The 14129-nt window shown below is 32.7% G+C and overlaps 1 protein-coding gene across 8 annotated transcripts in view; it reads right to left on the reverse strand.

The window, feature by feature from the left end:
* Window positions 1–1405: 1405 nt before the first annotated feature.
* The window catches only part of LOC100867848 (uncharacterized), a 51256-nt gene continuing 38532 nt past the window's right edge, over window positions 1406–14129 (reverse strand). For 7 of the 8 annotated variants that reach the window (XM_031917075.2, XM_086914170.1, XM_086914172.1 and 4 more), the window contains 7 exons: window positions 13874–14078; window positions 13306–13419; window positions 10774–10941; window positions 9575–9817; window positions 7593–7859; window positions 6628–6942; window positions 1406–6341 (listed from right to left, as the gene is read on the reverse strand). In XM_031917075.2, coding sequence (XP_031772935.2) covers window positions 6288–6341; window positions 6628–6942; window positions 7593–7859; window positions 9575–9817; window positions 10774–10941; window positions 13306–13419; window positions 13874–14078 — 1366 coding nt within the window. In that variant the 3' untranslated portion in view covers window positions 1406–6287. The remainder of the gene's footprint in view (window positions 6342–6627; window positions 6943–7592; window positions 7860–9574; window positions 9818–10773; window positions 10942–13305; window positions 13420–13873; window positions 14079–14129) is intronic. The other variant, XM_086914171.1, reaches the window with a different exon arrangement.

The raw sequence follows: 14129 nt of genomic DNA on the forward strand, positions 1-14129 counted from the left end.
AAAATTGCTTGGTTTTTATAATCGTTTAGGTTTTGAATTTTCTGTTTTTTATAAATTTAATTCTCAGAAGAATAATTTGCAAATATGAAAGTAACAAAAGAATTACATAAAAATGTAATCCTTGATATGTGAAATTACATTCATTAATTTTCATCGGACTGATTTTTTTTATCTGAAAAGAATTTTTTTTATTAATAACAGAAACATATATTTTTCTATTACTTTTATAAATAATGCATTAATATTTAATAATAAATAATTAATTATTGTATTACAGTATAAAAAAAAATTGAAATTGAAATTTAAAATTTAGAAAATACTATCTGTAATATCTTTCTTACTATGCGTTTGAAAATAAAATATTATTTTAGTTTAATAATTAGTTCAATGAGTTGGATTAAAACAGGTAATATTCACTTTAACAATTTAAAAGTCTTATATTATATTTTACTTTATTTAAGAAAAAGATAGAACAACAAAATCGATCATTATTTCTGTATTTTCTGCTGACTATCCGCACCTTCAATATCTTTCTCCTCTTCCTCGATAACGATTGATGTACCATAAATTCGTAATATCTTCTAGTCAGCGACCCCAAAGGATATATAATCCTTGAACAACCCTCGTACGTGGTTTATTCGTGGATAGCAAATTTGTAGCTACCCTGATCGACTATGCGTTGATCCGATAGTACCGAGCATGCCGCTAGGAGGCTACTGCGACTCTCGTTAGTAATATCTGTGCTACTAGATATAACTATTCAAGCGAGAACTTCATAGTCATACTATGACGATGAATACGAACATATAGAACTTTAGTATTTTGGTATTTTGGTTCCATTTTTATTCTTCCAAATTGCATCAAGGACGAAAGATAAAAAAAATTTTTCAAATTTAATTAACTTCGGATGGCAAATACGGTACCGTTCGAGTTTGTACAGTGGTGATGTTGTATCGTTCTTTGTTAATAAGTTGTATTTTCATATAATATAGTAATATGTAACAGAATAAATTAAGTAACAAGTAGAGATAAATTTAAGAAAAGAAATTATATTGTATCGAGATTGATGGAGTCTCGATTATAGCTTTTAACTCTATCGTTTACAATCGAAATTTTGGATAATGTAACTGATTGAGTTCAATGCATCTTTTGTTAATAAATTAGTTCGTGTATTTTTGTTACAATTTTGTTAAAATTTTTGTATACAAAATTATTTGAAGTAAATAAGTTAGTGTATATAGTAAATTAATAAATATTCATATTTTACATGAAAAAAGTATGTATTTGTTTTATATGAAACAAAAGATTGGAAAAACAAAAACACATGTGGAATAATTACATTTATTTTGTTGATCCAGCAATGGAAATGCATTTGATGTAATTGTTGCAATAATTATGCGATTGATCACCATTATCATGTTTTATTCGTCAATTTTCAATCTCTATCGTATAATTACACATATGGTTTTATAACATACGTCGATAGGCATACACATTGACACACGTACATTCGTTTCTTCCTGATTTCTTTCTGAATAATTCTACACGTTCATTCTCGAAGGATTCGTTACGAAGGGAAATCTTTTTCTAACTTTTTTTAAGCATACATATTCCTCTTATAGTATTTTTATTAGAACATTTATATATAATTAAATATTAATTATCATTTTTGGTACGATTGTTACACGCACAGAGTTGTTCTGTAAAATGTGTCCTTTCCAAACATTTTATGCTTTTAATTAAATGGATCGGGTAATCAAGATTCGGTGAAAAATTAATAAAGATTAAAAAAAAAAAAGAAGATATTAAAGAATTTTCAATTCGCTTATTAAAAATATTAATGAAATTCAATGATTACATTGAAAGAAAGGAATGGTGGACAGCATTGAAAGAACAACTCAATACGAAATCTGTTCTCTCTCTAACGATTAATATAGTTAAATAAGATTTATTTGGCGCATTAACACTGGTTTTAATCATAATTTTTCCGAATTTTTCCCACGTTCGATATTACACATAGAACGATATCACACACAGAATCTTCTATATGGTCACAATGATTGCGAATTAATAATTAGCGATTATATCGTTAAGTAAGACAAAAATCCTAACATATTTCAATTACGAGATACATATTCTTGCATTATTAATAATACTATTCAGGGAAACAGAGATATATGATTTTTCAACGCTTAGATACGTCGCATTGTTTATACTGGAAATAGGTTTTATTCTCGGTAATAAAGCAAAACCATTTTCTTAATTAACAATGGCGTCGCACGAAGTTTGTCCTTCACTCACCCCGAAGAATTTTCCGAGAATTCACGTTTCGTTCCATTGCTTTTGTCAGCAAATGAGATCATTACGCTTATATTCCTATCTCTTTGTAAATTTTCTTTTTTTTTTTTTTCTTTTTTTTTCACTCTAGATACAATGTTTAATCAGTAAATCTGCTAAATCTTTATAAAGATTTCTAACGTAATTACTCTGAATATATCTAATTCTTTATTTTATGGCAAATATTTATGCATTATTGTGATTTACAATATCGTGTAACAATCTATATTCGAATGAAAAAGTTGGAATAGAAGATTACGAAGTAGTGACGAAAAAGTTTTTATTTCGAAGAAGCGACACGTCGAATATGTTTTGCTCGAATCCACCAAATTTATTGATGAAATATCATTTATGAAATAGCATGCTAATTTATTTCATAATTATTTCACATTATCTCCAATAATGTTATTTAAGAACATCCATAAATTTGAGAGATACTTCTTTGTTGAAATTTACAAAATTGAAGAATGACTTATAAATTTTGATCGAAAAATTATCGATATTTGAACTATTGTGATTTTAGGAAAAAATATGTTAGAAAAATACAATTCAAGTATAAGTAAGATAAAAATAAAAGTTTCGTTCTTTAAAATGAGTCCGGATTGATTATTATCATATACGATATTTCTTTCCGAAATTACAATTTTTTCACCACAAAATAGTAATCTTTTAATTTCAATGTTGAACGTTAATATTGTTCATATTTCACAAACAACAATATTAAAATAAAAGATTCAAAATATTATATTATTTTGATTAAAATTCAGTTAGATCTGTTCCAATAACGGCTTTCGCACGAAACTGTATAAAATATTGGCGAAAATAATTGTGTGCTCTTACACGTGTAAATTGTCACTGTAATTCAATTTCGATCGCGATAAATGTTCGATGTTCGTGTCGTTTTCGAAGCGTATTAAATTTTTTACGATACATGAAATATTTCTATCGTCTTTGTTCGACAATATTTTAATAAAAATCGAGTATCACGAGCTTCTTCGTATTCTTTCAACTATAATATAATTATCAAATTACAATACTATAAAAATGTTAATTAATCGATGCTATTATATAGTGTCTAAATTGGGGATTCGAATTAGAAACTACGAATTAACCCTGTATTCCTGGTTTTATTTTCCGTTTTCATACGTGGTCGAATGTTTCTTCTATTCATCACATTTCGTAGATTCAAATCGTTCGATTTCGAGTAAGGGATAATTTTGGTTTATATAAGGGAAGTGCGTCTATTCTAAATTTCATAAAACGTGTTGTAAAACACATTGATTGTATTATTCCACAAATTTTGTCGATTTATTATTACATATTTTTTTTTTTTAATTGTGTCTTTAAACACGTTATATATTTTAATATTTCAATAATTGCTTTAAGGTTAATTGAAATTTGTAAAATTTCGTACATGTATTTTGATATTGTTGTAATTTGATTTTAAAATTGTTTGATTATTTTAAACATTTTTTTATTAATTTTCATATTCGGACAAGTGATAAATAAACATAAAAAAATATACTTTCTTTTTAATTCAGATTTGAAGATAAAAGTTTTAAAACATAAACGGAGAATTAAATTAAAATTTTTAAGTTATGTACAATTAAAATTCTAGGCACATATATATATATATAATTATATAATTATACGTCAGTTCTCTGCAAATGTTCACGCAAAATAAATATTTTGTCTATTTTTTTTTCTTTTTAAGGCCAAGATTAAAATCCAAATTAAAAAACACATCATATTACAGTCCATATATAAGATCAATTGCAATTGTTCTACAAAATAGAAGACAAAATATTTACTTTTAACAAAAGAATTAATCACATACGCGTACATTATTCATACAATGATTTAAATATACGGAAAATAACAAAAAAAGAAAAAAAATCGTTTCGTTTTATGAATATCGAGCAAAAACCTGAATCACAAAGCTTGTTTCGCGCATAAATTAATCCTCGACGAAAAGAATCCATTTCTCGAGCCACGCTCGCGAAGAAGTCTCGCCGGTCAGAAATAACCGGTATAAATTGACGATGAATCATTAAACCGATCGTTTATGTTCGTCGCATCGCCCGTGATTGTTTTCAAACGATCAAAAAAAAAAAAAAAAAAAAGAACTTGACATTTCGCAGGAGCAACGGCATTCAGCAAAACCGACAAAATTTATGGGATAATTCTCAATTCGCATTCCTCAAACGTGTTCGAAGCCGTGTGAGAAGAAAGTGAGAGAAATGGCGGCTGGCGACGAGCACGTATACGACGAGAATTAAATGACACGTTTCAAAAAAAAAAAAAAAAAAAAAAAAAGAACGAAATTCTTAAGGAAAATCTAACGATAAGACTAATTTACTCGGTGTATTTTCCGGTTGGTTTCTATGTACAATTATAGAGAGCAACCTGCTACGAATCAAAATATTTGTACAATGACAACAACAACAATAACAATAATAACAATAATACAATAATAATGTGTATATATATATATATATTATGTTTATAATATGTTTCTATAAATTGTCCGGGAGAAGAAAAGAGAAAAAAGATGAAATCGATCCTTTCCGGATCCTTGGAGACATGTAACATTACGTAAATAATTGTAATTCTAAATAATAATTAATACGTACACGTTGTATATTATTCCTTTTTACATGATTAAGAACGACGCTAAATACACGTATGGTTGAATTCTCGAAGGAATTGTTACTACTTTGTTTTTTTTTTTTTTTTTTTTTTTTTCATTTTTGTTTCTCTTTTTCCTTTACAAATCATCACGATTCATTTTGGCCGTTCAAATTGTTCATTGTCGCGCGAATACTCCGTTTGATTGAAAAGAACAAATCCTTTCGTATATGACTGACATATTCCGATATTACTTTTAAATATCCAACTACATCTAATTATCCTTTTATTTTATATATATACGCAATATATATATATATGTATATTAAAATTGACGAAAAGGAGACGAAATCTATGATTAAAAAAAAAAAAAAAGCTTTATGAAATCGAATAGGCCTAAGAAATACAAAATTGAATATATCGTTGACGGATGGTCCGGATATCACAAATTAATTCCCGCCTCTCGATTATTCATTATCCAACGTGTTACCATCTTATTTGTCCTTCTCTCTCTCTTTCTCAATTAAGATATACGTATTTAGAACAAAGTAATCGTTTTAATATTTGCTCTTTTAAATACATATTTAACGATTTATTTTTTGGCTCATATGACATTTTAATTTAAACTTGAATCGATTTATTAATTTTTACAGATAAATATTAAGTATAATTATTAAAGTACAAAATTGTATAAATTGATATTTTCAGAACTTCATATATTATTTTATTATTATAATTTCATATTGTTCGAGTTATCCTGTTCATTTCTACATCTTAAAACAAAAATAAATACAATTTTATAGATACTCTGTGATCATCTCTTATTACTCCATGTATATTTTTTAAAACGTTTTCTTTTAAACCTTAATTATAAATATCACTTGTGTAAATTTCCTATTACATAAATTACGATAAAGATTAGTTTACAAAAAAATTTTAGAAAATTTTATTTTATCGAACGACGATACTTAAAAAAAAAAAAAAAAAAAAACACTGAATTATCAACCGAGAAGAATAGACAAACAGATGGTAAAGAGTGTTTTTTTCAAATTTACTAGCGTGAAATCGTCTTACGTCGAAAGGATCTAAGCAAAAATCTAAAGCGAAACACGATCTTCGCTATGGTCCACGTATCACAAGTCAATTTCCTTCCTTCAATTTACCGTATTTTCCTGTCCAGGTAACGCTGGAACTTATAATCTCGCGGTTCTTCCATCGCCTTCAATGATATTTATCGTTCACGGATATAGCAGTTCTCTGCCACGACTTACATATCTATTACGATCCGAACGAATGGTAATTTCTTTACGATCTCGAGTCGTTCACGTAGATTCCAATACACCGCCGGCAAGTTTGGTCGCGTATAAATTTAATGCCTGAAAAAAAAAGAAAAAAAGAAGAAAATGAGAAATTTTCGTTCAATATTCTGACACAACGAGCACAATTTAAAAAGAAAGAAAGAAAGAAAGGATACAAATGTATTTCACGTAGATAAACAATTAAGCAAAAATCCTTCGGCTCCTATCGTTCGGTCGATAAATCACGCAGAATCACTCTCCATTCTGTGAGATCAGTGCATGCACAATGCACGGACCAATCGAAACGAATAAATGAAATGAACGATTGGAAGGAAACGTCGGGTCAAGTTAAAAACTAAATTACCTTGTAAATGAAAGCGTATTGTTCTTTCGTCTTGACAGCCCCAGCACGATCCCGTCTGATAGTGTAAACGACCCTTGGCACGTCCACAGTCCTCGTAATCTCATATTGTCTAATTCCTAGGTCAAGAGCTATTAACGTTCCCGTGCGTCCAGTGCCGGGACTACAGTGGACTACAATGGGTCCAGGGCCACCCCTTTGAAGTGCCCTCGCCTCGAGTAGCACGGCTATCAACCCGGCACCGTCCGATTGCACTCCATTCACGGGCCACAAATACCAAATGTGGTATACCTCTCGGAACGTGTTCTTCTCCAAATTCTGTAAACAATCAATTAGTTACTTTCCAAATCGAATTCGACGGCAAAAGATTCGATGTTTTTTCTTTCTTTCTTTCTTTTTTTTTTTTTTTTTTTTTTTAATTCGTTTCGATCTGAATACATTTCGAAAACACTATGCGTTAAGGAATTCGAATTCGATGCGTTAACACGTCGATCGATCACAATTATTACAGTTGAGATTTTCAGTGGTCGCGCTTGGTTCCAGTGACGCGACTGGTTCTTTAAACGGTCGATTGCGCGATAATGATGGCCGGGCATACCGGTTGATGAGGCTACATCGCGTTAGGATAGTTGAGCGAAGAAGTGATTTAACGTGAGTTAAAGTGAGTTATAGCGTAACTGGGTTTTAAAGCAGGAGGGAGAGAGGAGTGTATAACAAGAGTGTTTTAGGATCGAAGAGAAATTGGCGATGCGTGGATTTAACGCGTGTGTTTCAAATTGAAACTAATTTTATTATTGGATAAAATTGTCGGTCATAAATATTTTTATCATATTTTTTTATATCATAATATATTATCCGACACCTTGACGTATATTTGCCATATAACAGAGAATAATAATAATAATAATAATATAATTTTTGCAAACGTTAGAAAAATTTTCCATCGTGCTTTTTCCCATATCGCTTACATTCAAATGGAGCGTGGAAATGGCATATTTCTCTTTGGTTTCCCTCTTCTTCAGAGTAACTTGAAAATCGCCGTACAACCGACGACAATCGGTGATCTCCGAGGGCGGGATATACTCCGTACACTTTTCCACCCCGTTTTCGACGAGGTCGGTAAGCATGATGATCACTTTGCTCTGTTGTTCCCATATCATCCTCCAAAAGTCGGTGACGGTCGAGTCCATCGGTGCCTGGCAAGCGACGTAATATTTCGTCGCGTTCTTTGGCCCCTGGAAATCGGAACGTAAATCGATACATCAGAAAAAGATCAAGCTCGAAATTAAATCAACGAAACTCTAATCCAATTAAAATTAGAGAGAGCTAGCTCCCTCGTATTTCGAGCCGATCGATTACAGTTAGAATCAATTAACATATTCAATAATTGCATTGTGCATACGGATACGATATCAATCGATAATATCGATCAGCAAGGAACGGTGCTAATTGCAAGTCCTAGAACGTTGCCCTTTGTCAACGTTCGACGCATTAAAATTGCGCACCAACGTACGAAACGAAGCTTATTAAAACTAAACTAAAATCAATTTTTTTATCGGGGTTATTTCTTAAAAAATTTTTCTCTTCGATCATTCTTTCCAACTTACTCGAATAGCTCGCGATGGAAAGGAGGATTAAAAAGAAAAAAAAAAAAAAATCGGAAGATCGGCGTACGTAAAAACGAACGTAATTATTAAATCGTGAGCAATTATAATAAGATTGGGTTCAATTTGATTTCGACCATGTTAAAAACGAATTGTTCTCGATCATCGTTTCTATCCGCTGCATTATTTAAATCCTTTAATAGCTCGGTGGAAACAGGTGTTAACGTCCGCCCCGCTTCCGCATATTGCCATGCCTCGATCGCCTTATGCAATACTCATTCTTCGCGATGCATTATGCAACATCCTTTTCTCACGCAGGCAAAATACCGCGTGTAAACTTTACACACCGCGTGCGATTGTTAAATCGCCGACCTCGCCGCATTTATTAAACCGATTTTCCGAGATTAAGCGTTAAATTTTTTAGAGACGGAGGGAACGAATGGGGAAAAGTGATAAGAAAGATTGTAAATTCGGGCAAACGACGCGATCACGAGGCTAATTGCTAGAAAACAAATGAGATATCTTTAGGAATTTTCTAATTAAAAGATTAGAATATCGTTCCAACACATTTTTCAAAACACATGTGTTGTCCAGTGTGATTTCGTTGAGTTGCTCACAGGTCCCAAAATGTTACTGTTGGAAAGCCGTAAGAGCGATAACCGAAAGTAGTTTTAATATTTTTATTTTATATATTTTAAAATAAAATTTAGTCGGTTCTTAGTTTTCATTAATTCTGTGACACCTGAATTAGTTGTTTTCAGTACCTCTACTTCAATCTTAAGTATTTTCAATGATATAAGCCTCTAATTGGCTGTCCAACTTCAACTCGATTATCGGTGGAAATACGTAACAACACCCTATGTTATACAGTAATTTTAGATTTAAAATTGTATAAAAATGCAGAGTGGTTCGCTAATAGATCATACTTGTCCCTCTATTCCGTTTTTATTGTTCTTAAATTTTAAATTCTGTGATCCCAAAGTACATTTCATTGCTTATTCCATTAAATTTCTTTTAAAATTCCGCTTTAACTCATTGCATTCATATCTCGCCATATAATCGCTATCCTAATCGCTATTTCAATTATTATACATATATTTATTAATATTGTAAATATTGTTCTTACTTGATTGATAACCTTCTCTAAAATATAAACACAAGTATAAAGAGTTAAAATCTTATTTTTCTTGAACAAGAAAGCGTCACCCATATATGGCGACGAACGTGTTAATTATCCTATATGAAAATTTTCGAAATTGCGCGAAAATTCCCTGTAAAATAGAGCAAAGGCAAAGGCAATGGGCAAGGAATGGACGATTAAATAACAAGTAAATAATTGAACTCACCCGAACGTAACTGGCGTTGATGTACTCGGTAAGGGGATCGTTGTTGATTTTTTGAAGGAGCACTCTTGTCTCCGGAAGCGGTATCACGTTCGCGTACCTGTTCTTCACTTCCGCTCCGGCGGGTAGCTCGTCTATCTTGGCCGAAACTTGGGGGATACCGGCGAATTCCTCGTTGATTGCGTTAATGTCGTTGCAGAAAGATGAAAGCCCGGCGAAATTCAACGGGTGAGACGGTATTGCGCTCTGTAAAGTGGACAGAAACCGTTTTCTAGAAACTCGATCCTTACGTGGAGTCGAGCGGATTCTTCGGATGTCCGATTATCGATCTTCATAAGCGTGAGATTAAAGGATAAATTGCTCCAATAGTTTCATCGAATCTGATCTTTGGACGATCTTTAATATTTTTTTTTTTTTTTTTTTGATTATTTGCAATATCGAAAGACGTAGACATCCTCGGGATACGCTTCACTAAACTCGATTAATTTTAAATTTTATCGCATCGTTTCATTTCTTGCAAACCTACTATACACGAACACATTGATGTTTCTCGATTGATTTTAACTTTGAAATGATAGGATTTTTTTTTTTTCTTTCGATTAAATAAAATAACGTGAAAAGAGGTTTAGAAATACGTAAACGGGTACAATACGTGGTGTCGTAGCAAGTATTTTAAAAGTGTGTGTTCTAAATAACAACGACTACATTATAATATATACTACATTTTACAATAACTTGTTAAAAAAAAAAAAAAGGTACTACTGAAAAACAATTTTATTACCTGAATAATTAACTTATATTTACAAGAACGTGTTAAACGTTGGCTACAAACAGAAGAATATGTTTGGCTAGGATACAATTAAAAAATATATATTTTTATATTTATATACGAGATGATTATTAATTATTATATACAGACAATATAATAATCCTATAATTTCGAATTCGTTTTCTCTTACAACAAAATTGCTAATTTAAAAAATAATTACCCAGATTTAGATTTATTTATATATTATTTTTTTTTTTCACAAATAATTGAAACTCAAATAAATAAAATTCATTTGTTATCTTCTTGTCAAAAACGTGTCTTTTAACAAAATTTTTTATTCGTTATTGCTCGCTAATTCTATGTAAATCTATCATTTAGTATTAATTTTTATCTTTTAGAATTCTTACGAAATCGAGGAGACAACGAAACTCACCGAATCTTCGAAGGTCGGATTCCCATAGCTTCTTTTCGAAGACCTCGCCACTCCTTTGCGTCTGACGCTGTTGTACGCGGAAACACTGTCAAGGCTGTAAGCGTCCAAAGACACTGGTCGGCATCGTTCGCCATAGTTAAACCTCGTTTGCCTTTTCCTCATAATAAACTGCAAATCGTTTTTCAATTTTTACATCGCCATCTCTCTCTCTCTCTCTCTCTCTTTCTCAATAGAAAGATCTTATCGCTTTGCAAATTAATCACTCGTGGGGGGGGGGGGGGAGGAGGAGGAAAGAAGAAGAAAAAGCGTGTATGTAAATATCTTTCGAACGATGCGATTTTCGTTGAAGAAAATTTCCCTTCGTTCAAAAATCAAAACGAAACGTGATCTTGGTGGAAGCAATCTTGATGGTTACGTAGGTAATGCACGGAACATCCGCTCGCAGGCAAACCTGTAATTCTTGCATCCGCGAATAAAGGTATTATCGCGACCGCGTCTACAATTTTTCTTTTCTCGTCGGATGAAAAATCAAGCTCTATTCTTTCGTCGAGCCAGAAATAACTGGTATTAGTTTCAGAACGCGATGCGTATCATCTTCCATTGGATGATACTTGGGCTCGAAATACAGCAAAAATTAGTCCAAATCCAGCCGATTCTTCATTTTTCAAAAAAAAAAAAATTAATAAACAAGAATTCTCGCGTATAATTCCCTCCCCCTTTCCTCTCTCACTTCTTTACGGAATTAAATCGTTACAAAGAGCCTTTGGATACTCGATAAAAATTAAACGTTTATTCTATTTCATCCTCTATAAGCTCTAATCGTTACTTTCGTTTCCTTTTTCTTTTTTCAACATGTTTCGAAAGAGAGAAAAGAGTCGTAAAACTTTTTCGCTAAACTCAATTGATATTCTCGACGACGATATTTTCAACTACTTTTAAAATATTCCTCTGATTCATCACGCGCCGGCCATTGTCCCCCTCTCCCGTGCGAGTATCCCGTGCATTACAAGCCGATGACAAGGGAATTGAAGGGGAAGGATTCGAGGAAATTTTAACAAAGAGATCCCCGTTAATAAATCCTTTGGAACCTCTTTCGTCGCCAAGACTCGAAACAACTCGTATCTCGCTCGTCACGACGAATCCTTCGACCATGCCTCGCGTTGATTCACGCTTGTTCCACGGATCGGAAAGAAACGATGTTCGAACACCGCGTACAACGAGCGATATACGAGCCGTGGAGACACGTATCGACGGTCGGTTTCGACATTGGGACACGCGTGCATGGTGCGCACGAGGAGAAAATCAATGAAGCGGTGCACGGTTGATCTAATAGCCGATTCAAGGCCGTGCGCCTTTGGTAACGAAACTGTTGGCGAGCGACGACAACGTGCACGATTATTCTCTTTCTTGCTCGAAACCGCGAGGAACGATCATGGATATTTCTTTTTTTTTTTTTTTTTTTTTTCTCTCCAAGGATCTTTTCAAGGCTTGGCCAAAGAGGGAGGATCTTTTCTTTTTTTTCTTTTTCCTTTTTATTGTTGAGGAAAAAAGCGTTGTTCTCTTGCTGCGTGAGAAAGCGCAAACGTGCAAAATTCTAACACCATCCACACACACACACACACGTATGTTTATCGTTAGTTGTTTTACGTACACTGGGAATAAATCACAAATGTGGACGGATGAATACATCGTGCGAAACGAGCTTAACGTAAGCACGACGACGGCCTTTTAGATAGTATAGATCTTTGCCGACCTGCGCAACTGAATCTCGTTTATTATTAGTTTCTTTCTTGAGTAATTTTCTTTTTTTTTTTTTTTTGTTTCGTGCGAATAGTGTGCCAGCCCACACGTATGCGTGCAACGAATTTGACAATTTATATACGATCGAATAGAATAATGGTTATATTATATACGCGAAGCAATTTTTCTTTCGAAATCAATCCACTTTTTTTATATTTTCAATACAATTCCATCTGGGTTTTCTTGCTTTTTGCATTATCTTTAAATAAATAAACGAAAGAATCTTCAAGGATTGGGATTTCTCTCCTTTAAAGTAAGGTTTTAAAAAAAATTGCTATTGCGTGTATCGAAATTACGTTTGCATTATGAAAAGCGTTGATAAAATAATTTAGTCTCGAAATAGATATAAAAAAATAAATTGAGATATTCATCCGTCCTGAAATGACGGTGGATCGCTTAATAAAATGAAAGAAGCGATATTAATTATGGAAAAATGGATCGAAAAATGAATCTTTACAAGATCAAATATATTTTTGATAAAATTGCATTCAAATATATATATATATAGAGTTGTAAACTTGAAATCCGTATAAATATTTAATATGTTATTCTATTATTATTTTCTACTATTTCCAAGAGAATATAAATATTCAAGAGAAAGAATTTTCACTTCGATTTTTGAAAAAAAAGAAAATTCTTTCTTTTTCGCAATAATAGAATATCATCGAATATTCGAGTAATCATCGGATGGATTTTATTTGAACGGAGGAAAAAAATAAAAGAAATTTTTACCAGAAGACCGGCCAAAAGAACCAGGCAAATCAAGGCAACCGAGGAGACCACGATGACCGCTACTGCGTTTCCGGAATCCGGAATCGTTTCCTGTACCAGAAGAAATCTCTGAATCTGAAAAGAGTGGGTCAGTCGGCGGAATAGGTTAACTGTATCGTAATCGTGTACATCGATTAATTATCTACTCGAGCAAAATTTTCCTCAATCTTTCACCGATCGAACTACGTGCAAACTACGAGTTTCTACGAGTGCAAAAATCGAGTCAAAACGCGTCACTATATATTATTCGTTTAAATATGGAAACACTCGAAAGAAGGATCGTACCAGATTCGCGAGAGAGAAATTATTGGTAAAAATAATTGATGAAAAGAAAGAAATATAAACGCGAGAAAAGACTACAGAATTCTTCGTGACGCTTGAACGCGAAGAATTACGCAGAACGAAAGGAAAAGAGAACAGAATCGCGTTAGAAAATTTCGAAACAACTTTTGGAAAAACTACTCGTTGAAGGGTTAAATAAACAAATATAAAAAAGAAACGTCGACTAACCAATCATAGATGAACTTACTTTAATCGGGAATGTGATTCGATCTCGCGACTCCTCGTACAAGCTGGGCAAAATTTTCGTCATGTTCGTGTCGAACCTTCCCTTTTCGTCCACCACGTAAACTAGTATCGACGTCGTATCGGACGGTGACGATGACGACGGAATCGAATCCGACGATTCCTGGCACGGATTTTCATGGAGGATAATTTGCTCGTGCGAAACCAATCTGCGATCGGAAACAGACCTGTGTATTATTCTCACTGCTAAGCGCGAAGCG

The sequence above is a fragment of the Apis florea genome, unplaced genomic scaffold (assembly GCF_048593485.1).
Source record: "Apis florea isolate Af1SG1 unplaced genomic scaffold, ASM4859348v1 contig_3585_pilon, whole genome shotgun sequence".
In the NCBI taxonomy this organism is placed as follows: Eukaryota; Metazoa; Arthropoda; class Insecta; order Hymenoptera; family Apidae; genus Apis; species Apis florea.